Here is a 26,228-nt window from a genome sequence, read left to right as displayed (position 1 = left end):
TGCACATACCTGAGAGAATGCGACAATTACGTTTCCTAAAACTCAACGAACCCGCGCTTGATGCACGCACGCATTGGATGGACAGAAGACGCAGGTACTACGCGACGGCCCGTTACACCTGGTCGGATACGGACCTAAGGATACTCCGGATACTGGACACGGGTGTGTCCGTGCATTTATAACGACGGGAAGGTCGGTATACTAATCGTGCTTGCGAATTCAACCACGAACAACGAACAAACGAATTTACCGTGTGCGTATATGTGTATACATGGGTATGTGTATGTGTGTGTGTGTATGTATGTATGATTTACGTGGGTACGTTGTGCGTGAGAGAGCCGGGTCCCTGCGTAACGACGGTGTGTGCGTGTATATTTTCGGATATGTGTGAATGTATATGTACGTGTGTGCCGATATTTGCAGTTATATATTATACGTGTATATGTCAATCAATCGGAACTGAAGAGGAACTAAAACGGAAAGAAATGAAACTATAGCGAAAGAAGGGAGCAGACAAGCGGCCAGTAGCTCTTCTACCCCTGGGCTCGAGACGGAACTGGCCCGTGGGCCGCTCCGGCGGGCTCGCGAAACCCCCATCTACGATCCCCCTTCTCCCTTCTCAGTTTACCCCCTTCCCTTTCTGATCGCGATACCTTCTTCTTTTGCCAACAACCACCACCGCCGCTCGCTCTCTTTCTCCCTCCTTCTTCGCCCCTCGACTGCCGCCCCCGTTCTCGCGCTCCTACCGTCAGGAGTGCGTTTTCCTCCCTTCCGTACCACCCCGTGCATCCCCTTCAAGCTGGGCTAGGTACTTCAGGGTTGGACGAGAGCAGGGCGGTGGTCGTTGAACCAGGTATATAGCGACTGACGTCTGCGTCGTGTCGGTTGCGCAGCAGCAAAACGGCCTTTACTACCGTCGCCCCCTGCTCGTCCCCCTGCACCCTGCACGTCGACTGTGCGCGGGGTTGCAACCCCCGTGCACCCTGTAGCTACAGCGCAGCTCTCGGACGGTTTCCCAGGAGAAGCGACTAACCTCCGCGGCGAACCCGGGCGAAGGGAGAAACGGAGTGACGATCGGGATGAAAATGCGGAGAGGCAAGAGGGACGGATCTGTGCAACGGAGTCGACGTGTACGCGCGCCAGTGAATTAATATCGAGATTCGCAGCGCCAGAACCGAAATGATTTAATTCCGGATTTTAATCCGGCCTTTTATCCGCGCCTCGATACCAGATTATACAATCGTCGGCTCTTCCTTTTTCATCCTTTTTTTCTTTTATTCGCCGCACGCGGAAACATTGCCAAGAACCGAAGAGCGAGCATCCTTTTATTCTATTTTTCTATTTTATTCTACTTTTCCTTTTAAGGATTAAGTGTTTTATTGTCTCTGAGAAAAATCTTATATCGGGATTACTAATTACTCACGTTCGTCTTTTCTTCGTCTTATATATCTTTATATTTACTTTAAATTCAACTTGTAGCTTTATTTTATTGTTATTTCATTATTAATTAATCTAATTTTAAAAAACGCTCTAAGCAATACATTTTTATTTTATTCTATTTCTCCACTAAACAAAAATAAATATATATATATATATATATATATATATAATTTCTGCCTTAAAATGAAAGGCTCTTTCGTATCGACCCAAGTTAATAGCGAAAGATAATTAATAAGATAATTCCAGAGAACTTTTTATTGTTTCCTGCTTGAGTGAAATGATCAAAAGTAGACTTAATTTCAGATACATAAAAGGAATTGATGATTTTTTTCTATCTTTTTACCGAAATATAATAATAAATGAAAGAAAAAGAGAGAAAGATCTCAAGACTATAGAAAAAAAGAAATTCTAAAGAAGATAAAAAGCGACAGATAAAGCGAGAGAGACTCATGAAAAGAAAAAAGTCAGACGCGATTTTTCTGAATGTTGCAATTGGCTGCTTGATCAGCTTCCCTTTTGATAGATTTTTCTTAGACCCAACAGGAACTCTCTAATCAATCTCATTACTTATAAAATAATAATTTTTTCCTTTGCAAGATTTACAACTGTATTATCAACTGTATTGTTTTAAGTTGTGAAATAAAACGAACAAGACTATTTATGTAAAATTTAAATATAATAAGATAATTTATTATTGTTTTGCAATATTTAAAGTTTTTATAAAATCTAATATCAAAATACTATATATATACAACTTTAAAAAAATTTCTCTCTAGTTTTTATTTAAAATTTTTATATTATGTTGCGTGAAAAAAAAACATCTCTTATTTTCATGTAATATATATGTATATATACATATTTACTCGCAAGTCACACATGCGTACATATATTTTTATTAATATATGATATAATATATTTGTGTATGTATGTTTTTTCAAATTAAATAATTTTTTAAATATATGTATTAATAATAATATTAATTACATATATAATAATATTATTTGCGCGCGCATAAAATAGTGTTTGTATTCGTAACATATATATTTATCAGGAGAAAGATCAATGCACTTTTATACAACGACAATTTATTAACAGCGTGCTGCCATCTAATGTAGTCTTTCAATATCACATGCATCTTCTTTCTTTCTCCTAACAAATGGTAACAAATTTTTATGAAATAATAAAAATCATCAGAAATATTTGATATACAGAATAAAAAATCTAATAAGCTTTTGACTGACAACGCGCAGCTATTTTTAATAGCGCATTCTTTCGACATGTCGAATAAAGTACGTTTAGTATTATTTGGTTATTAGTTTATTGGTATTTTTTATTGTGTTAGATGCGAATGGGCATTCAACGAATAATCATAAAAGGAAAATATACCATTATTGTATTTGATGTTCGAAATATGTCGTTTTTTTCTTTTTTGTTGATGTTTTATACTCGCAAAAACAGCGCAATATATAGACAATAAAAAAAAGAATTCCAATCAATATATCTTTTGCTTACCGGATTCCAACACATTCGCGCTTCACTCGACAGCAGGGTCAAGCAAGTTCGTTACTGCATCCTTCTCCTTTTTCGAGGAAATATTATTTTAAAACGTTCGAGAAACTACTATTTTAGAACGTTTGAGAAAATATCACTTTAAAATGTTCGATAAAATACTACGTTGAAACAGGCTCTTCCGCAGATATGCGTATTCCTCCGCAGTTTCACTTCTCTGATTGATTCGCATCTTCGAAACAAATACTTCGCGACCAATCGTCCCGCCAGCCGACGATGTCAGGGCGCCGCGATAGGCGCATGCGCCGTCACCGGCGCGAAGTTGGCGTTGAGCGCACTCGCGACTCTGCGCGGAGAGTTGCGGAAGCTTCAGTAGCTCGCCATGTTTTTTACTGTGTGGGGTGTGTAGAAGAGAGGCCGGGGTGAAAATCATCTCTCGAGGCATGCAGGTACGTTTGAGAATTTTCCATTTGTCGTTATCCCGATTGAGATGCATGTCCGACGTCGTACATTTAACGCATTCCGGGTCACGATTGTCGGTCCTGAGTGTCCGATAACGTATCGCGTTTCGTAACGTCGTCACATCGCACAGGCTTATGCGTTCTGGGCAAGGTATGACTCAGGCAAAACTATAGCGCGATCAGCAAGGTTATTTGCATTATTCGTCGTCCCTTTGCCAACAACTCGCGCGCGTGAACACGCGATACGCAAATGCATTGCTCGTCTAAATTTGCGCTCGTTCACTCTTTCCTTCTCTCTCTCTCTCTCTCTCTCTCGCTCGCTCGCTCGCTGCGTCTCTTCCACTCTCTTTCCTTTTCTCTCTCTCTCTCTCTCTCTCTCTCTCTCTCTCTCTCTCTCTCTCTCTCTTTCTGCGCGTCGTGCATTCGCAATCCTCATGGCGAGATAACTCTGAAGAGATCGATGTATATATTGCGTTTTGTTGCACACGTCTACATATCTATAGATAGATAGCACGTCTCTTTGACAACGGTCACAATGGTCTTGGACATGTGTAACGCTGTGATATGCGATTCTATTTGCATATGCGCTGTATGACTTCTGGACCTTGCTCTTTGTTTCTCCTTCTCTGTGCACGTTGACAAAATTTATTATTCTGTGCATTATAGTGTACACAGTGGAGGTTGTCTGTATGTGCTAGCTGACGTATTTCTTTAAATAGATGCAAATAAATATTAATATATTAATAGTAAATACAGTAAAATAATCTGTCTTGTATAGAGAATGTATTGTTGCAAAAATTTACAACACATTGATAATGTGAAAATATATAAATAAATTTGTGAGTGTAGAGATATTTGTAAACCACTTCTCTATAATTAATTTCCTTAATTTATAACAAGTTATTAAACTTTAGAAATGTTCTTGGAAAAATATCATCTGAAAAATATTAAAAAAATATAAACAAATGAATAAAAAATATTACTTGGATTTTGCATATAATAGTAAAAAAAAAATATTTGTATAAGTGAAAATGGTAAACAATGTGTTTGTTTCAGCGAAGCAATTATTTACATTATTTAAACTGAAGTAAATAAATACTAATATATATTTACATCATTTTTATTTGTTGATTTTCAGTGTCAAAATGGGAAGGAGACTATACTTGTTATCCTTCACTAAGACCTGCCAGCCTCATTTCAATGATATATCCACCACTCACGCATAAGAACTAAATAATTTTTAAACAACGTAACAAACTCTAAGAAACGCTAATAATTTCCGGGCAATTAAGAAACTTAATGCAAGAAATTTAAAACAAAAAGCGAAGAGACACGTTGATAAGCCCGTTTGATAAGTCCAAGCGTTGTGGTGGTGGATTCCATAAAATTGAAAAATTAAAGGACAATAATAAAATACCTTACTGTATATAAGTGAGTTTGAATTTATATTGATTTTAGATATTTCTTTATTGACTTTAGCTTTTGGTTATAAAGCCCTGATATTATAAAATGAATAATGAATCTAATTCGTGAATATAATTTTTTATAGGAGAGAAGATGATCACCCTGGAGGTAGTGGAGCTGGTTAGAGTTTCTGGGTCTAGGAGGAGATTTATTAAGAGGGAATGAGGAATCCGGCATTGCATTTGGTCGGGATAGCGGCGTCCCCTGGAGGAGGTGAAGTTTTTGGTTCGCGGGCCGAGGAGGAGTTGCGCCAGTGGCTCGAGGCACGCCTGGACGCATTGGGTATTGACCCTGTTGCGTACTCGCGATTTGTACTCAGCCTATTGCGCTGCCCCGACTCGGCCCTAAGTCCTCCAGAAGAGGCAATTGAGCTAAGTAGAGGCACAGGACGTCGCATACGTGCCCGATCTAAAGCAAAGCTGCCAACACATGGCGATGGGGAGCAACGACGAACTGTTGTGCAATGTCTGACAAGTGCCGCTGATGACGTAAGCTTAAAATATAATTTTTGCCAGCAAAGAGAGGTCTCAAGGTGTCTGTCTCAGTTTTTAATCTAATTTTTACAGTTTGTAAGGGAGCTCTTAAGTATATACATAAAATATTAGATGGCTAGTCATTTAAAAGTAATTAATAGAATTGTACTCATGGGGCCCTGCCATACAGCCTGTAAGAGTTGGATTAAACGGACGCCTCGCGAGATCTCTTATAAGAATATATAAAATCTCTAATTTCTATTTTTTTAATTGATACATCATGTATGTGATTAATAAACAGAATGGCTCTTTGTGTATAAAATAATAAGTGAAATAATAGGCACATAAGAACAGGGTTAATAAATTTATTTGAGTACAAAACAATCAAGAATCCTACATCATTGGTAATAGTATACAAATTATATCAAATATTATTAAGAAAGGATAGAAGTGAACTTTTTGGTCCAATTTTTTGGACCTTTATCAGCGCAAGCATATAGTATAAAGTAGCATTATCAATTAAAATTATTAAGTTAATTATTAAAACAAGACAGAAAGACCTATAAGTTGATAGCTTCTATCCTTGCTTAACAATATTTAATATAATTTGTATACTATTACCAATAATGTAGGTTTTTTATTGTTTTGTACTCAAATAATTTATTAAACATATTCTTATATTCTTATTATTTCATTTATTATGTATATTTATTATGTATATGTAAGAAAAATATTTCTTGTGTATATAGAAATACGGAGTGGAGACACTGGTTGATGAATTGTGTATAAAACTAAAAGAATTGGAAGGAGGAAGCTCGCATAATGAGAAAGAAGACTCTAAAAAATCTAATAGTGAACCTAAAACAAATTTAGAAGCACTCACACCTCGTGACAGAGCTCTTAGATATTACGCAGCATTTCCAGCCTTGCAATCTGTATCCATCAAAAAGTTTTCTCCGCAGAAAAATTTTGCCAACAGCAACAATAATAAAAACAACGGAATTAACTTGCACAATAGCAAAAATAACAACGTTTGCAATAAAAAAACCAAAATGTCTATTGTAAGTATAATGTTTCCCTATTTATTTGATACTTTATGTGTTATTCTAGTATAGTAAATTATTTTTTTCTTTTTTAGAGTATTGAATCACAAAGATCAGAAGATAAAGAAAGCTTTGGATTTGCTAAATCAATGGAACGGGAAAGAGAAAAGGAACGTGAATTGGAACTCGATCAATTAAGATTAGCGCAGCTAAAGGCAAAGTTTAATGAAAACTTGGAGGCACTTTGGAATTCAGTACCAGGCAATGCGCAAGACACAGCTTCGATATGGGCAGCTCCAACACTTTCCATTCCTTCTGGACCTCTATGGCCAACAGACACTACCAAGACAATCTTTACTTTACCTACTTCAAATAACGATTATGCTACTGACACACCAAATCAAGACTCAATTGTTGATGAATCACCACTTATCCCCTGGGATATAGATCTAATCAGCATTGAAGATAATGCAGATGAATACAGCAATAAAAATAAAGCAGGTCAGATACAAGGACATACTGCAATACATAATTTATATAATTTAATTGGCAAATAAAAACCAGTGCTGTAAATCAAGCGCGAAAATTATAGTATCGAAAACAACAATATTTATTTGCATACATTTCAGTCAATATTTAGACCATCTTCAGCGAGAAAAACGGTCAACAAAAACAAATATAAAAACGAGGATCTCGAGTATATGTTAATAAATGTAATCAGATACAAACTTACATACAAATTAAATAAGTGCGTCTTCACCATTTACATTTATTAATATGCACTTGATATGCCTCTGTTTTACATTTCTATGTTCTTGTTGAAGTTGATCTAAGTGTTTTGAACGAAACGTACATATGTAATTTTGAGTAAAGATTGTTTTCAGTACTATAATTTTTTTTACTTGGTTTATTGCTCTTATTTGTCCATAAGATTGTGTATATTTTTATACGAGAACTTGTTACAAGTTTGTATTTATAATTAATGAATAATACTATTAAGAAATTTTCATACATATTTTGTTTTCCTATTAGCAAAGATTCTCTTATACTAATGTACTCATTGCAGAATACAATATAAATTGGTCAGATTCGGTTACGGATGGACCCTGGTGCTGGAGAGGAATTGATAGCAACTTAGCTACAGGATTGTATTGTCACAATCCTCAGACAGGTAGTTGCTTCTTTCCAATAGCATCATGTAAAACTCCAATTGGAACTAGCAAACAGTCTCGTTCGAGTTTGAAAGCAAACAGCCTTTCCGAACCAGATGAAGATTTATTGAGTTACACGTGTACGCGTACTCACTTTCGTCCGATAAAGGACGATGGTCACTGGGCAGATGGAACAACGTTTCCCGTAAACAACACTTTAGAACGAGTCGCCTATCGCAGATCCGAGTCAGGAAATTTGCTGTATCTTCCTGGTGGAGAAAGCCCTTATATGGAGTACCGGGAAAGCGACGCGATGATGCCCGTGTCCACGAATTTAACGTTGAAGTTTCGCATGCGTCAGTGCGATAAGGGCGTCCAAACCGAGCCCGTACGATCTCCAGTCAAACGTCGTATTCTCTCTGAACAGGATCATTTTCGCTATTCTCCGGTCGGAGCTGAAGATGCTGTTATACATGAACAAGAAAATAACGAAAAAGATTCCTTTGGTTTGGATCAACTTGGCTGGGTACAATCGAGTGTACCTCTGCACAATGATAGAAAAAGGTAATAAATATCGCTATAAAACATGTGTCATATATATGCACAAACGTCTTAGTTATATGGAAGTTGTAACATTGTATCGTAATTACAAGTATTGATAAGGAGGAGGCAGCGTTAGATATTAATAATTTGTTTTTGTTTTTTAAATTAAGTGAGATAATGTGGAATCGATATTACTAAACCGAAATACAAGACTTGCAATACAACACATGATCGTTACAATCCAATTGGATAATTAGTAAAAAATTGATATTTATAGACAACTTTATTTATCTCTTGCGAAAGATAAATATTGATGCATGTTATCCTGAACAATTAGAATATTTTAATAGACTGAGTTAACCTAATCACATACAACTGTAATATGTATAATATTACACTTATCGCATATTATTTATTTTGATTGGAAAATATTTGAATGAGTTTTGATCTTTCAAAAAATTGGAATTAACTTTTTTTTTAGAATGGAACTCACATGCAAGAAAAAATACCAAAGAACGAGCAAACAGTTGCAATAACTGTCTTGAAAAAAATTCAATTACAACAATTCAATACAAAATATATTGATGACAATGCGTTTGGATGAAAGTTTTATAGACACAATTTAGTTGTGTCACATTATAATTGCATTTAATTATATACATGATGTCTTTTTTCTGATAGAAGGCACAGTAGCAGCTTTGGGTGCCAGCCACTGACGACTTTGCGTCCGTTGACCTTGTGAACTGGATAATGTAAGCTGCTAAAATAAATAATTCTATATGACTGGAAATTTGAGGTTTAGCTATGTATACTTTTTTTTCGCAAGATAAAGAAGCGAATGATAGGTGCGTGAATGGGGGTCCTCTTGGCATGTGGAATTTGTTATGCATGTATCCAAGAAGGCACGAGTAAACCCCATCGTCACTCGTAATAAGCAACATGCAATCGAATACAAAACGAAAAAAACGCGAGAATATTAATTATTCATTTAGATAGTTATTATTAACCCTCTGAGATGAGTAAAAAGGAAAGGAGTAAAATGAGAAAAAAAAGAAGTGTATATCTTACACAGTGTCTCACGTTGTAAGAACGTTGAAGACATAGTCTACGTGATTTAAGTTGTAGGTTGTTGATTACTTTGTGATTTTTGAGGAGAGAACTTAGTACGCTGATTTTCTAGGAAATTGTAGCAAACAATTTTGTTTCTCACCCGACGTGCAAGCTAAGAGTATACTTATTCAATTTTTATTGAAAAAAAAAGAAAAAAAAATATTAAAATATATTAGGAATCAGTGACAAATTCGAGAGGATAGTTGAGTACTTATTTTGAACGCTGCACGTTGCAAATCGGGTATTTAATTAAAGTGCTGTTCTATTTTCTTGTTGTTTTTCGTAATTATTAATGGATTATCTTCTTAATCTCGTATTCTCCTAATTATAATTTAACTCCCTAGAAGATTAATCCTTCCCTTTATCCTCTTTTCCCTCTCCCATCTTCCAAATCTCCTTGTATCCAATGCTTTCCTTGTGCTCACCCTAAGAAAATCGAATAACTGAGAATGTACATGTAAAAAAAAACGTGTAATTTGAAAACACACGCTTACCTCGCGAATGAGGTACGCAAGAAAAAGAAAAAAAAATACAAGAAATGTTGCTAGCATGTAAATGCCTTAGAAGGGAATGTTGAAAGATGTTAATGTGTCGAAAGGAAACGTATAACTTATAATTGACTTTGTCGTCGAGAGAAATGGTTTAAGGATATGCAAAAATCGAATGTTGAAAGACGTCAATGCGTGAAATGTGTCGCTTATATCTGATCTTTTGTCTTCGGGAAGAGATGTAAAGAATGTGCAAATAAAAAAAAAAAAAAAAACCGGAATGAGCAAAAATATCTTTGCGTGAAATAATGTAATGGAAAAGGACAAAATAAAGGCATTGCGAACATTATATATAAATTTAGGATTTTTCACCTCTTCGGATATTTATTCGTCCAAAAATTTCGACAGAGTTATATCCTCCCCTTTTATCAGAACAAATTATCTAAAGCTACAAACATGTATAGCATGGTACATACATGCAAATTTATCTATAAAATTATCATATATTACAATATAATCGCTTTACTATCACATTAATACGAAGATTAATGAATTTAAAAAATATCTTGTTGAAAATCTTATAGAAAATTAACATTGTCTAAAAATATTTTGTATTTCTTTGTGCGATAACTTTATATACTTATTTTCTATATTTCACATGTATCTCCCGAATAATGGAATTTAAAATCTCGATCTAAATTGCATTGCTTTAAATCCATGTGTGGGAGCGGGATGTAAATTGAATTTTATCGGCTTGATTGTTTTTGCTATCTTGGTCATCTTAGTTTTCGAAGACTTATCTTTACGAAATTTGCTAACTTTTCCACGATAACGATAATACCAATACTCGAATGCTAGCGTGAAGCAAGCAAAGACGATGCCCACGAAAATGACCAGGAACACACCGCCAATATTGTGAATACTGATACCGTCGCTCTGATCATTTTCTAAATCGCAATTTTTGCGCACAGGATTATGCTTCCACCATCTATCTTTCAACTTTTCTAATCTTCTCTTGTTCAACAGTATAAGGATTCTGTAAGAAAGATCGATTTTAGAAAGATTGTTCTTCACAATAAAAAAAGACAAACTTCCGTATACGTACGCGTTATTAAATTGATCCTTTAACGGTGATCCTTGTTGGACAGCGATAGCGTACGGTTTCCTCGAAAATTCTTCCCCGACTTGAGTCAGATCGCAATTTGTCAAGACAAGATACTTAATGGTCGAGGCATCTCCGATGAAGGCAAATTCATTATTCGCGTACGGACCTTCGCGTCGAACCCGTTTTAGAGCGTCGTTGATACTGGTCGGGAAGCCAGCCTCTTTCATGGCTTGAAACATTTTCGTATACTTGTCGCTAACAGGATAATCCCAGACGGCTAGTTTTGCCCTTTCCACATCCGATAAGCTATCGTTCAGGCTCATGTCTTTCCAAATACTGCAAAAAATTGAAATAAGATTAACCAGTTTACTAAGTAATGATTCATATACATATATGAGTGAAAAAAAGCCGTGCTACAACTGATAATGACTAATATATGAGCACCATGAATAGCTGTGCTAATTTTCAATGGATTTTTATTAAACTTGATTAAACCTGTTTTTTGGGTCGACTATGAATCCAGAGTTAAATTTGAAAAATTTATAATGGCAATTCCAACAAATGGCGACTTCTAGACTAACGTTAAGTATTCCATTATAGACACCTGCGTTATTAGCTGGTGAAATATTATCACGATCTCAGGTGCAGCACAGGGAGGCTACGGTAGGATTTTACTCTATTTTTCTTTTTTTTATTTTCTATATTTTTAATATTTTTAGTATTTTTTTATACTTTTTTGTTTTTAATTTTTTTTTGGCTTTCTCTTTGATTTCAAAATTTTTTATGCTTGTTTTTCTGAAACATTGTTTTATGATTGTTATTTTGAAACTTTTTTTGAGAAATAGAATTTATATACCGTCTGTGATACATTTTCATAATATAATAATAAAGTTAATCACTTGAAGCCGCCATTGGTTCTCCATTTAGAATTTTAAAATTTCGATCCTGGATTCGTCACCAGCAATCCAAAAAACTTATAGATAAGTTTTTATGTAAAACACGAAATTATTCGTTCTCGCCAGTTTTGGCGAGAAAAAGTTGCTTACTCGTAAAAGCGACTTTCGATCTCCGCCATCCTCTGGAAGTAGACGTACGCTGGCGAGTTCAGTGTCGGCGCGTACTGTATCTTGTATTGCTTGCTGAGATCTTCCAAGGTCTCGATGGGTATTTCCAGTCTGGATACCGTGAGGAAAGCCGCCAGGTTCGCTGTGTAAGACGCGATGATGATGAATCCAAAGAGCCACCATGTAGCCGCCACCAATCTGCCGGATAAATTTTTCGGCGCCTCACCGCCACCTTGAGGAGTCAGAGAAGTCATACAGAACCAGAAGCACTCCCTGAGATTGAACTCTCTCTTTTCATCGTCATCCTTATACTTCTCGCGATTGTTCTGGTAGCTATAGGGCGACCAGCGATCGAACGTCCACATGAGGAAGCTGGTGAAGAAATAGGCCGCCAGTATACAAAGCCAAACGTCTCTCTCTAGTACGGTGAGAAACTTGAAAAGCGACGTCGATGTCTTCGTCTTCTGCATCATGATTGTCAGACCGACCAGATCGTAATAGGGTACGGTGAAGTCGACGACTTTCTCTCGCTCTGCCATCACCCATAACGACCCCAGAGCGATATCGGCCCGCTTGTCCAGCAGCTCCTTTATCATACCGTCCCAGCTCCCGTTCTCATTTAGTGATCCGTACTGATGGTCCTCCACTTCACGCACCTCATATTCAAATGGCACAGTCTCGCGGATCGCATCCAATAGATCGATGCAGAAACCATACCAATGGTCAGTTTCGTTGTACATCATGAAGGGCGGGTGCTGAACGGCTACCACCCTGTAGCTTGTCACTGCGCTGTTGTTCATAATCTCTTCGTTGGTTATCTTGGCGGAAAGTCGCAAAAAGTTGTAAGTTCTCCTTCGCTCTCGCGTGCGTGGACAATCGACGTTGAATCACACGCAGGATGGAGTCGTATTAGATCGGCGCCGGCGCCGATGTGTAAAGAGAAGGTGGTACGAAGCGAGTGAAACTAAATACGCAAATAAGGACGAAGGGGAACAGCGTGCAAACTTGTGTGCTTTCGTGACGCGATATGTGAGTAAATATAAGTACATGTGACATCCATTCTCTGACCACCTTGAACTTTTTCCAGGGCAGATAAGCGATCGTCATTAGACGGGAACGATGGCGAGGCAGATACGCGATGTGGTATTAATAAAAGAAGAGCTTAAGTCGAAAGATATTCCTTTTTTTTCTCCAACGTAAGTGTATCTCATGTATCGCATTTGCATTTATTAATGCACAATCTCTTTGAAAAGAGCAATAATATAAAACATATGCAAATTTTTTATTTTGACCTTTCTGTGTGTATGTGCGAGCTTTTATTATAAACGTTTGTTATTATACTATACTATACTATGGTGAAGCTCGAACATTTTTCGCAAGAGAGTAGACTTTCGATATAAAATTTTAAATACACTACAATATCATTTTAATTCGATTCTAATTCAATACGACGATCAAATTAATTTTTTGACGAATTATTTCTGAACTATTCATGTGGAAAAGGATAGTACAATGCGGACGAAAAAATATATGAACGATCGATCGCATAAATGCCGCTTGGTCAGCCACGATGGTCAAGTGTGATCAATAATCCTTGGATATGGCACTCTAGAGAAATGAAAGAAAAATCGAAAAGGCCACACGCGATATTGAAAATATCTTCGTATTTTTTTTCAGCCAAAAAAAAATTTTTTTTAGAATATTTATTGTGTGCAAACGCGTAAGCCCTTTTCACTCAATTGATGTCATCGAATCGAATAAACAGAAAATATTATTAGATTATACGATTAACACATGTTTCATAACGCATACATGTTACGTCTCAAGCAACTTATTGTTAGACTTGCCTGCAAGGGCATCTCGATGCCCGACTGCCATTCTCCGCTCTGTATCTTAGACGAGATCTTTTCCCGCTCGATGGTCACCATGTACATGACCATCTTAAAGTCCGCGCCGTGCTCTCCGTTTTTCTTACCCCAATTAATGCCGGCGTACGTCGGCGTCATATTCTTGGAGGTTGCCATCAATTTAGCCAGAAAATCCAGATCTCTCGTCGGCGTGTTCGCCTCGTTGTAGATGTTGCAATTGATTTGACGGGGTTCCAAGGGCCAGTCGCCGCTATCCAAGGCCGACTTCATCGCGCTGACTCCCAACAAGGTCAAGTCGTAATAGAAAGCGGATGTGATGAATGGTTTCGGGAGTATCGTCCTCACGATTGACTCCGCTTGACTTTGATTGCCCACCATCGGCGATTGCGGCTTTATAAACAATACGGTGATGTTTTCGCATGGGCAACTCGGCCATAATTCGTCATTCAAGCTCAAAATGAACCAGCCGTATTTCCGTCCGGTGAAACTCAACGATTCCCCGGCGTCCAATACTATCTCGATGGATTTCTCGTCGCTCATTATAAAGTAATTAACCACGTCCAGATCTCGCAATCTCGATAATTGCTCCTTAATTAGATCCATCGAATTCTGTAGATCGTTGATGACGTGTCTAGTTGGCACGTTCAACAATAAACTCTTGTACTTGTGAGTCATGATAAAATTTTTATCGAAAAGAATGCCGGCGTTGGTGATGTTCATCTGGATCGCCAACTGTCGAATCACCTCGGGCATGAGATCGCCCGGTGTCATTACCTTGAAGTGAAATTTCAAACAATACAAAACTGAAAAAGATTTCTAAAAGACGTCTGAAGGATTTTCTTCTAAAAAGCCAGAAAAGACTTGACAGATTTCGAACTAATCGATGGGGACCTTACAAGGTCCCTTTACATGTATTTCTGAAGTGTAATGTAATACTAACAAAGCATAGATTATATGGAATATATTTCGCATAATTAACGTAGTACGCGTTATGTTTTTTTTTTTTTTTTTTTTTTGCTAGCGGAACTATACATGTTCTGGTACCTGGATCAAGTAATTTTTCTGATTAAGGTCCAGATCTCGCCAGTAGCGTATATCGTCCTCCTGGCCGTATTGGGCAGATAAAGTCGGGATGCCCATGGCCGCGGTGAATGAACTCGACGCTTCGGCACCCAGGCCGATTCTCGTCACGTCCAGGACCAGATCCGGGACGGCGGAGCCACCTCTGCTGACGGCCGAGTCCCAGACATCGCATATAGTATCGAGGCTCTCGCTAGAATCGCTCTCGTTGATTTGCACGGACCACACATTGCCCAGGTGACCTGGGTATTTCTCCCTCAGAGCCTTTAGAGCGGCGATCACGCTCACGTTGGCTACCTCGTTCTTCACACCATTAATTATAACTAATTGGAGAAAAAGCATCGCGCCCCCGACGTGGCATGCAAAAAAAGAAAAAGGGTAAAGCCGAGTCAGGTGATTAATCTTAAGATGTAACATCCTTAAGGTGCTGTATTGTCTTACATAACTTTTTAATGAAAAGTTACAATTACTGTGAGACAAAAGCAGTTATCGCGCATCGTTCGAAAAGTTTAATGGAACGGTTTAAAAAGCTACTTTTATAAATGGAAGTTCTCCATACGTACTAATGGATGTGACTTTTTTTTTCTACGTAATGATAAATGTAGTCGTTATAACAATATGTCATAATATTACATCGATCATAAATATTGTTACCGTCAGAAATTCGTTATCGCGCTACGCAAAAAATATTCCAATAAAAATTTTCACGGAATAAAAACCTACAGAGATTCACCGGTCTTGATCGCGTCGGTCTCTGTTTATCGCCTCCATTCGACGCGTCCTCTCCGTAGACCGTAAAAATCGTTGATATAACGTACAGCATCACACAAGTCTTCGCGATGCGACAGGCAATCATGGTCATGGTCGACTTGAAAATTAAAAGCTTCGAACAATCGCCGTGGGATTCGACGTTTCCAAGTATATAGTATAATCAATTTGGTCCATCAAAAGATGTTTTCAGCAACACGGATTAAAACTTGAAGTTGTATATCTCACTTATGTCAATGTCTCTTTCGTTCGCTCTCTCTCTCTCTCTAAGGATATCGAGAGGAAAAATGTGCCAAAGTTGATTCGCTTCGAGAAAAGTGCTTGGAGTGCTTAATTGTAACTACGTTTAGTCGAGCTTAATAATCGTCAATTCGATTTCAAAACCGGCGGAAGAATTGCCAGGTCGACAATACGGTCTTCAATTATATGACTCGAGCATGAAAGCGATGGTAGTAGTGACTGTTACGCGACGTCGTCGAGATGCTTCCTCCCGAAATGACCTTTTCTCAAATTCGTCATACACGTCCGAAAACTTCAAAGCGGATATTGCACGGTCAGCTGTCTACTGGCGAAGCCGTTAGCAGTCTCGCTCCAAGGTGTCCTGTGGTTTATTTGTGTTTGTCCATTGGTTGCCGCGGGGATGACCCCAATCAATCGTTCCAGCACATGTGATCGGTACAGCTGTCATCTCTTATTTTAACAAAAATTTGACAAATGTATATTCAGGCTGGGATTGGTCGCGATACACATTTGAGAATTGAGAACACGCGAGCGATATTTTACAACTCTTATCGATTTCATTGCTTCATCGCTTAAAAGATTCATTAGATGCATAGGGAATATTTTTTAATGTCTATATCAGTCATTTCCAGAGAATCTCTAAATCAAAAGTAAAATCTTGATAGTGAAAATATTATACAGATAAGTCGCTATATAAAAGAAAAAGGCAATTGTTATGTGCTAATAGGAATGCGCAAAATACAATTAATGTATTATATTAATAATATTTTCGATCCTGGATGGAAATTAGCAACGATTAAATTAATATAGTTGAATCAGATCGGAAAATTGTATTCACTCGAGTCAAATTGATCGAAAATGATATCAATAATTTGCACACGGTGAAAAAGTGATCGCTCGTGCACGGAAAAAAGTACGAATGCTGGAGGATTTGCATTTACGCTTTACGCACTGGTTATCGGGCCTGTACAATCGACCACTTCCATTTCATTTATTCGATGTTTTTCTGAAATCGACTTTAGCCTTCGCGAAAAGGATACATATTCTACTTAAGTGTGTTTCGATTACCGTTCATTTTCTTCGTTTACTTTTTCATGTATTTCTTTGAACCGCAATAAAATATAGGAGAGGTGTAATTTTTGGGAAAATTATAGCCGATACAGAATTATACAGAAATATAAATACGAATTAATGTCAATTAAATAAATTACGATTTATTATTTTGATGTTTATTTAATTGATGGTTTTATACGTAGATATACAAAATATATATCACAGAAAAATTCTGAAGTAAAAAGGCAGAAGTTATCGGAGAAATATAAAAACAGTTTTTATATGTGTGTGTTTAGGATCAAATCAAAACACGGCGAGTATTACGCGACATTGTATTCCATTTCCGTTAATATAACTGCCATCGAGATAAATCACAATTGCAATTATAAGATAAAAAATATTCAATATTAAAATTAAATATTAAAAATTATATTATATTATATTGCATTATAAAAATTATATTATATTACATTATAAAGAAATAAGAATTATTTATATATGTAGAATATATAAACAACTCTTAATTTTTTTCGATTTTATTGACAATCAGAAAAGTTACTTTTGAGATTCGCTGTTATATTAAACCACATCACGCGAACTTACATCAATCGAAATGAGTACTGAGCATTTCTTACACGCAAATCAACCAGTCGCAAAAAAACAATATTTATATATAGTCGAAAACTACATTCCGCGCGTGGTCCAGTAATTCATAATAACGCGATAGGAACTAAACTCCGTCCTTGACTCACATGCAAGCTACCGTTAACGAGCAAGCAAGGGGATTAAAAATCTTAAGAAACGTATAATTTAAGCACAATCAATTCGAAGTCTAGTAATCTAACTCCATCTGCGTCAGGGCATCAGATACATGCATAGATATCGCGTGCGACAGCGCTATCGAACAGTATGTTATTACAAGGTGATTATTATTATTATTTTTGTTATTAAAATTGGAGATCTTTATCTCAGATAAGAAGTAAATATTACGATCGATTTTATATTTTACATATCTATTTATGGATCTAACACAGACATTAATTTTTGCTCGTTCGTTTTCACGTCCAGATATTTAACAATATTTCACATGTGTGTTAAATCGAAAATATCTTTTTTGGTTCTAATATTTGTTTACTTCCGCCAAAACATTCTGTTTTTCGAACGACTTTTAACAATCTTTTGAAATCACGGTGTGATTATTCCAAATGTAAAATGTAAAGAATATTATAATATATATTATAGTACATATATATAATTATACATATATATATACACATATTATATTATATATAATTGTATATAATTATATATAATCTAATATAATATATAATATATATATATATATATATATATATATATATATATATATATAATTATATATATTAACACATTCAAACTATATAAAATTATATTTTTTCTTATATTTTTTTGTATCTGGATGTCTTTTCATAAATATAAAATTATATTATTAGTTAGTAATAAGTCATAAATAAAAAATACACGTATATGTTACTGAATTTTCTTTCCAAATAATTCTTTTTTTTCGACGTCTTGTTGAATCATGGTTTGTAATTAATCGATATAGCCTACATAAACGAAAATTCGAGATTTATTTTTCATACATTAATCCCGGCTTCCTGAATGTCAGTAGGTATTATCTTCATCGCGTTGTAAATCTTCGTGTGTTTATCCTCTGACCATATATACAGTTAAGTCGTTCCTTTCATAATCTGACACGCGCTCATACGCAAAAACTCATTGTCTCTAGACAGTGCAAAATTTCTATCAAAACTGTCTGACTAAAAAGCATTTCTAATATGATTGATTTGCTTTTTTGCTGCGAAATAAGAGATAAAAAGTCACTTAAGGTCAGATTAGTACTTAAATTAGTAATTACACGCGCGCACCGTTGACTCTCTTATCATATTTATAAACCATACGACCTTTTATTGTTTTCGCGCGTGAAGGATGTAAATACGTTCTATAATCGCCTTTAATGATGAAGGTGTTAATAAGGATTACATAAATATGAGAGCAAAGCTTATCCTCTGAATTTTATATTGTACTTCAGTACTTCGTTGCAAAACTACGCAATTAGAATGATTCTCGGTTACGAGATAGTTAATTAAATTCATCGATATTAACATTAATGCTTTTAAACAATTCATCTGCATTGAATACATATATAATTTAGCTTTATGTATATCAAACAATAATTTATTAGAACGAAATGCGGTACATTCTATTTCAGAGCAATTTAATACGCGCATCGCACGGATAACTTGATCAGTCGTGCACAAATTTTGTATTATTTGGATAAATTGGTCATTATTTTCTTTCTCGTTTTTATCAAATAATAACACTAACCTAACTATACCAGAAATACTCCATGAAATGCAAGTTTTTCTCTCGTATAAATAAAATATTTGGTTTTCGTAATATATATATATATATATATATATATATATATATATATATATATATATATATTTGCGTAACACAACAAATGCATAAAAAATAATATTATACAGAATATTGCGAGGTTTATAATCAACACTGTTGTTTGATCAAGGTTCTGCCATAATTTTTTATCGAGAGATTTTCTCTGTGCCCGCTAAAAATATTGACTTGACAAGGCCTGTGTGTAAATTTTATCGTGCAGCTTTTCTATTCGCCTCGCGCAGTCTTATATCGATTCTCTTCTAGGAATCATAAAAATTCATCGCCTCTTAATCTTGAAATAGTATATACATATATATATATATATATATATATACATTCTTGCCGAGTTATTGAGATCTATATACTATTAATCAACGATAAAAGAAATTGTAGGCTATCGTTCGGACATTTTAATATTTATCATCTCAAGATTATATCGTATCGAAGAGAGGATCGACATGATATTCAAAATATATAGAATATATAGTATACGCGGCAAGATTTACATTATATTTATACAATAGTTTCCACAAACAAGAATCTTGAGAATTCATCTTGTTTATTCAAAAGATGTCAAACTCATCATCTTTCTGTCCCTTGAGCGAATAAGCTTTCTTATTGTTAAGCTTCCGCTACATCCAAAGAGACATCTTTGATAATAACTCGACGAGTTACCATGGTATGGGTTCACAGGACTATCTAGAAAATATACAGATTCGCATATACTATCAATCAGTCCCGACCAGGCAACCTATGTATTTGCGAACTACTGTGACGTAAGCATGAAAAGTTATTAATATATAATATATATATTTAATATTTGATATTTGCAATTCTGATTCATATCAGGTGAAACCAGAAACACATTCTCAAGCTGATAAAACGCAAATTCGTATCATCCATATATCTCTCGGACATGTTTCCGTAGGACGAATGGATACGACGTGCCGAGAAACACAACTGCGAAATTCAGCCAGAATCCTTCGTGCTGATTACGAGGAAGTACAGAAACACTGCTAACCCCTTAGAACTTTCACATTGTAATATCATTATCCTTGTATAAAGGAACAATGTAATCTACTAAGCAAGAGAATCTTCAGGTCTTACATAAATGAAGCTGTTATTGGAAACTTTGGCGAAGAGATGAATATATGTATATATTAAATTATATTGACATTACATCAGCAGAAGTGTACAAAATGACTGTCCAAATTCATTTGAAATAGAAAATGCATATTTAGAAAATGAATATTTTCATTTAAAAATGCAAAATACAAAATAATTTTTAAACATCCATTTAAAGTAGAAAATGAAAAATAGACATTTTTAAAATGGCCTTTTAAAATAAAAATGACTTTTCTAAAATATTTATATTCTTATATTTATTTAAATTATTATTTAAATTTTTTTATAATTTGTAAAAATTATATATTTAAATTTTTATTTTTATTATCTATATTTCTTATTATCTATCTATTAGATTAGAGATTAGATCTTACTATTCATTCTTATTTTTTACGTGAAATTGCATCTGTATTCTGGCATCCCTGCATGATATATGATTGCACGAATGGGTGACAATAGCTTGATTGTACACATAATGATTAAATTACTAAATATTTAATCTAGGTTTTATTTTATAATAAACAAATGCAATGCAATGTTACATAAATATCCTGATTTATTGATATTTAGAACTGTTATCGATATCTTGATTAACTTTTGAATTTGCAAAAAAATTATTTTATTTGAAATAGAAAATGAATAATGAAAACTATTGAAATGGAAATGTAGAATGGCTTTTAAAAACATGTATTTTAAATGCAAAATACAAAATAGACATTTTACATTTTGCATTTCCATTTTAAATGCATTTACTTCAAATAATCACATCTCTGTATATCAGATAAATTCCACGTTAAAGCACAATTTAAAAATTTTGCCAAGAAAATTGTCGGTCTCTTGTCCTTCATTCAAATTGAGAAAAATGATATGTAAGATTAATATACTAATAGAATATATCTGGACTACATTTTATATAATAGCTCCATGGCATGTCCGCTTTGTACAGGTCTGTCGTCTATTCAACGCAAGGCTAGAGTCTTTGTCGCTAAATTCTCTTATGTCCAAGTCGAAATTCGAGATCTCCACCGTCACGTTTAGAAGATCGATATGGTGGTCGTAACAGGTATTGCCGCTACCCTTGTATGTACATGACGAACGACACATAGAGAGCCGTTTCTACGATACCGCGGTCTCGTGGTAACATTCATCTTGTGAGCTTTCAAGTCGTTAATTACATTGAAAACACTCGTGAGATTTCTAGTGTGACTCTGGTGAGACCTGCAATTTCGTATGATCCATCCGGATAACTGTATTTGGGTTAGTATGCTTATTTATATAAATCTTTATTAAAACTAATCAGTGATGCATATCAATTTACAAGCAGACAATGATATTTTTTAACAGACAATAACATTCTGTATTTCTCAAGATTGAAAAAGGATCAAAAGTAAAATTTTCTTTTAGATGACGGATAATCTTTAGAAAAACTTTTTCTTAATTAAAAAATCCAGTTTTAGACAAATTTAATAGCGTTGTTAAATTAAATTAAATTTTAATAATAATATATTAATGAGCTATAATAATAAAAATTTTAATTAATTAAATTTTTTTATAATGAGTTCCAAATAAAAAGATCTATATATTTATATATGTGCGCTGATTATTGGTAAATAATTCAAAGGAAAGATAACAATTTTACCGAACACACCTTATAAATCGCAAAGCAAAATATATAACAATGTCTGCGTTCAGCTTGGTATCGAAAATATAAATTTATGTGAAATGTAAGATTCGCGTGGAAGCGGGCCAATTTTAAAACGCTACGTTATTAATGCAGCGCGTTTATTTTCCGTTATTTCAAGCCGTATTTCGCGCAATAATCATTATAATCCAATCATTGGTAAAGAGCAAGAGTTCTTTTTCAAGTTTAAAATTATCAAAATTATGATAAAACATGCGTAGCACACTTTTCGATTTATTATCGCGAAATTGTTTTCAACTTTTTATCACGTATTTTCGCGAAATAATGTATCGTGGAAAATACTGTAGAAAATGAAGACTTAGTCTCACTTTCATGTAGATAGCTATGAGTCTCCACGGAATAGTAATCCTTGTGAGCGTCACTTGTGTTTCGGTTGCCTCGGGGATGATATCGGCTTATCTATACTATTCTTTTTTTTTTTATAAAGTATCTTCTTTTCGACAATATTTGATGCTTAAGATATGCGCGGCTTCCAATGGGAGTACCGTTTCTTGTATGCATTTCTGTGCAAATTGGGCCATGAGTGTGTACATATGCGTTTCCTGTGTAGCATGCAAATTGATTCGGCACATTACAAAAGACATTGTAAGAATTTTTCCTATATTTTGCACAAATGAGTGTAGAATATTCGACTCGATTTAATATAATTCGTGATAATTTTTTATTCTACCTGATAGATTTCTGGTAAATTTCTTTTTCTTAAAAAATAATTAATTTAAATATTGTATTATATTACAAAAAAGTTAAATGATAATGATAAAGTAAATGCTAAATATATTAATATAAATTTTTAATTATTTCAATTTTAAATTTACATACAAATGTACTTAAGAGTTTTTTTCAATTTTCATTTTTTTGAACTTGAAACATTGATATCGAATAAAAAGAAGCAAAAAGCCTTATTATTTGAGATTATATTATATAGAAATACGACGCAGAAATATGAAAAAAATCTAAGTTCTAGGTCGTAAAATTGCGAAATCATGCTCATTGTATGTGAATTATTATGAAGGCATATATAAGCTGAAAATCAGATTTAGTAGACGTTAAGGCCGCACGGACGATATCGTGGCTAATTGCATTAATATCTCGCGTGTACCATATATGACGATATATATTCTCCTCATACCGACAATTCAGCGCGGCTTTGTACGTGCATTTATATAAGAGTTGTGTCAAACGGAAAATCTCGTAAATGTCGCACAATTCAGTTTACACGAAATTCTTCATTTTTATGAAAGATAATTAAATCTGTTTTTATTAGCGAGCCATACATTTACAGAATTGTGATATATAAAGTTTCTGGATTTAATTTTTATCAATTTAGAGTGAGAGATTGTTGAAAGAATAATGACATATTATTATAATGTAAATTTTTCCGTTTTTTTATCTTATACTAGCTTCCTCGATTGCAGTTATTTCGCATCTAATTTTTATTCAACATTTTACAATTGGATTTTAGTATAATTTATTAGCATGATTTATTAAAGCATGATTTATTGTATAATACGAATACATTACAATCTTCATCGCACGAATAAAATTATCGCGCTTGTAATATAATCCATTTTCGTGTAATAAATTTAATTTAACTTGTTACAAAGTTTTGCGCGATCTTCTTCGAGTTTACATAGCAAAACTAGCTTATTGAGTATATTAATGAAACCGGGAAATTGCGAACTCTTAATTACTTACCGGAAAACTTGTCGATCGCTTCACGTTGACTTCAATTAATTACAAAATTCTATCTTTGAGTCCGATGATCCGAAGAACGATTATTGAAGACGAAAAATTGTTCGACGTGATCGAAACATATTACGACGTCGCGTATCACTTTAAAACCGTAATTACGTAATCATTGGTACTGAATACGTGTCGGTAAATTATATCGAATATTTGAAAGTATCCAGATGTGAGTATAGGATGCGGAAACGAAAATGTCACGTCCAAAACAATTTACGAAATAATTTGGTCTAACTCATGTAAATAAGGAAGAAGCGCGTTTGAGCATTGAACTTTTCATGCAAAACAGCAATAAAGAGAGCTTTAAATTTCTAATATGACGGTATAAAGAGAGGTGTCGCGATATTAAATATTCAATATCAGACTTGACGATTTAGAATTCCAAATACTTCATAATCTACATAATTCAAGCTGCTCTATAACTATCTATTATTCGAACAAGATGTTGTTGCATGTCGGTTTGTGACGTTTTCTTCATCCATTAAGGAGAAATTGATATTTATGCTAATGTTAAGAGACCATAATTCTTAAAAATTATTTTTTATCATTTCTACAATTATTTAGAAAAAAATAAAAAATTATTGTTGCGCACGAAGTGTTTGGTTACGCGATTCTAATCATTTAATACGATTAGATTCTGAAAGCTTACAATTATGGCTTATCAAGTATTCATTAACGGCTTTTCGCGCACTTAAACAGCAAACACATTTATTGTAATTATCAGAAATTAAAATGCTCGAAAGCGTATAGACACAGAATAAAATCCATAAGACGTGCCTTTCATTTAACATTTAGAAAGTAATCGTGATAATTCCCATCCCGTTCGGCGAGCACTCGGCAGCTGCTGATAACGAATAGGCGGAAATCCATTAAAGAAAATTGCCGGAGCAATTATTCGATCGATAAAAGCATATTTATTCGTAATAAAATCGTCGGAGATGATGGAAAGTAATGCCAGTTGCGGCAAAATTTGCATGCGGACTTTCTTTTAAATTTACAGTTATATAGAATGAAAATCCGGAAAAAATATAACGCCATGAAATCGGCCTCCGTATCTCTCAAAGCTGTTTTCACAGATGACGTTTATGCAAGGGATCCCGTGTTTTCCCTTTCTGTATCGTTCGACGACGCGGAAACTATGTTAATCCCTCTGTGAAACTGTTTCAGAGATAACGTAACGCGAGGAAGCAGCCGGAGAAATTACATAAAATACCCGAGTTATAACCGGGTCGATTTGCATGCCATTTTGCTCGCGTGTCCACGGAAATGAATCCACGAGGACACGTGCTGTCACGTGCGCAAAGGAGGCATGTCTTATCTAATTGCGAAATTCTTCGCAGATTCTTATGTTACCTGGCTCCCGGGCAATGCATTTCGGATTAGTGAAAATTATTAACGCGACGATAAGCAACGCGACGCGACGTCGCGTTCATGCATATGAAAATATCTGTGTGCACAGGCGTCTGTTTCTCACGAAATAAGTTAGAGTTTTGAATTATATATGTATACGAGTGCGTGTGTTTCAACATCGTCTCTCGTCAACTCGAAATGCATTCTCCAGAACGCACGAAAAGCTAATGCAAAAGGAGTTTACTGCACTTTCTCGGTGCATATTTAAATTTTATGCACGTACATGTGCGCAGATAATATCTTACAGTTCATGTGTCTTTACTCGAATAGTTATGTATTATCGGAATTTACGATTACATTCCACATTTGTATTTTTCGCCCAATCATTTTTTTTTTTCTATTCAATTGAAGAAATTGACATTTACACATCCGGGCGATATATCTGGTAGGAAGAAACGACTTCCGGAAAAGTTATCGGGATGAAATAAAAAAAAATATAAATATTTATGTCTCGTGGCAAGAATTTAGGTTAATTTTTATCTGATTAGTCTTTTATTCTTAATATATAATAAACATATATATATATATATATATATATATATATATATATATATATATATATATGTGAAGAAATTGAAATTATATTAACATAATTTTTGCAAAGAGCATACTTTAGCGAAATTTGAAAAATATTTTTTTAAGAATATTAACAAAGCACTCTTTGGTAATCCCTTTTACATTCGTAGCTTTGTGTTATCTTTCGTTCATTTTACATATATGTAGATTAAATTTTTCAAATCTGGCAGAGCGTTTTACGAAAAGCGGTTTAAAGTATGTTTTGTCGTTGCTGTTATTTCAATATGTGGGTTATACCACATAGAGAGGATTGCTATGTAACACGAACAATGCACAAAATACTTGGCTCTTGTAACACAATACAATTGCGAAACATAGCGCGGACGATTTGCTGGCATTTTCAGCGTCGCATGCAACGCGTCATGCAAAT

At 34.7% G+C, this 26,228-nt stretch overlaps 3 protein-coding genes across 7 annotated transcripts in view; 1 reads left to right on the top strand and 2 right to left on the bottom strand.

Annotated features, from left to right (window-relative positions):
* The window catches only part of LOC140668256 (ELAV-like protein 3), a 67,955-nt gene extending 64,844 nt beyond the window's left edge, over positions 1-3,111 (bottom strand). Inside the window, exon 1 of one of the 2 annotated variants that reach the window (XM_072897129.1) lies at positions 2,953-3,111. The gene's annotated coding sequence lies outside the window, so the exon portion shown is untranslated. Of the gene's footprint in view, positions 1-9; positions 569-2,952 lie in introns of those variants that run through there. The other variant, XM_072897126.1, reaches the window with a different exon arrangement.
* Positions 3,112-3,268: 157 nt separating this feature from the next.
* LOC140668252 (uncharacterized) lies at positions 3,269-8,890 on the top strand. Of its 2 annotated transcripts, none has more exons than XM_072897119.1 (7): positions 3,269-3,398; positions 4,549-4,841; positions 4,960-5,362; positions 6,097-6,408; positions 6,486-6,891; positions 7,457-8,105; positions 8,766-8,890. In XM_072897119.1, exons 3-7 carry the CDS (start codon positions 5,036-5,038, stop codon positions 8,824-8,826), a joined length of 1,755 nt encoding a protein of 584 aa, XP_072753220.1. In that variant the 5' UTR covers positions 3,269-3,398; positions 4,549-4,841; positions 4,960-5,035; the 3' UTR covers positions 8,827-8,890. The 2 variants fall into 2 exon arrangements, with proteins under 2 accessions (XP_072753220.1, XP_072753221.1); XM_072897120.1 differs by lacking the exon at positions 8,766-8,890 and adding an exon at positions 8,566-8,753.
* Positions 8,891-9,459: 569 nt separating this feature from the next.
* Positions 9,460-26,228, bottom strand: part of Ir25a (ionotropic receptor 25a) — a 39,497-nt gene continuing 22,728 nt past the window's right edge. The window contains exons 3-8 of one of the 3 annotated variants that reach the window (XM_072897111.1): positions 15,523-16,257; positions 14,764-15,122; positions 13,699-14,493; positions 11,834-12,669; positions 10,788-11,123; positions 9,460-10,718 (exon numbers count right to left, since the gene is read on the bottom strand). In XM_072897111.1, coding sequence (XP_072753212.1) covers positions 10,364-10,718; positions 10,788-11,123; positions 11,834-12,669; positions 13,699-14,493; positions 14,764-15,122; positions 15,523-15,661 — 2,820 coding nt within the window. In that variant the 5' untranslated portion in view covers positions 15,662-16,257 and the 3' untranslated portion in view covers positions 9,460-10,363. Of the gene's footprint in view, positions 11,124-11,833; positions 12,670-13,698; positions 14,494-14,763; positions 15,123-15,522; positions 18,057-26,228 lie in introns of those variants that run through there. The other 2 variants (XM_072897109.1, XM_072897110.1) reach the window with 2 other exon arrangements.

Source organism: Anoplolepis gracilipes, chromosome 7, assembly GCF_047496725.1.
Source record: "Anoplolepis gracilipes chromosome 7, ASM4749672v1, whole genome shotgun sequence".
In the NCBI taxonomy this organism is placed as follows: Eukaryota; Metazoa; Arthropoda; class Insecta; order Hymenoptera; family Formicidae; genus Anoplolepis; species Anoplolepis gracilipes.
Note: the sequence above shows the minus strand (reverse complement) of the source record. Positions and strands in the feature narration are given on the sequence as shown.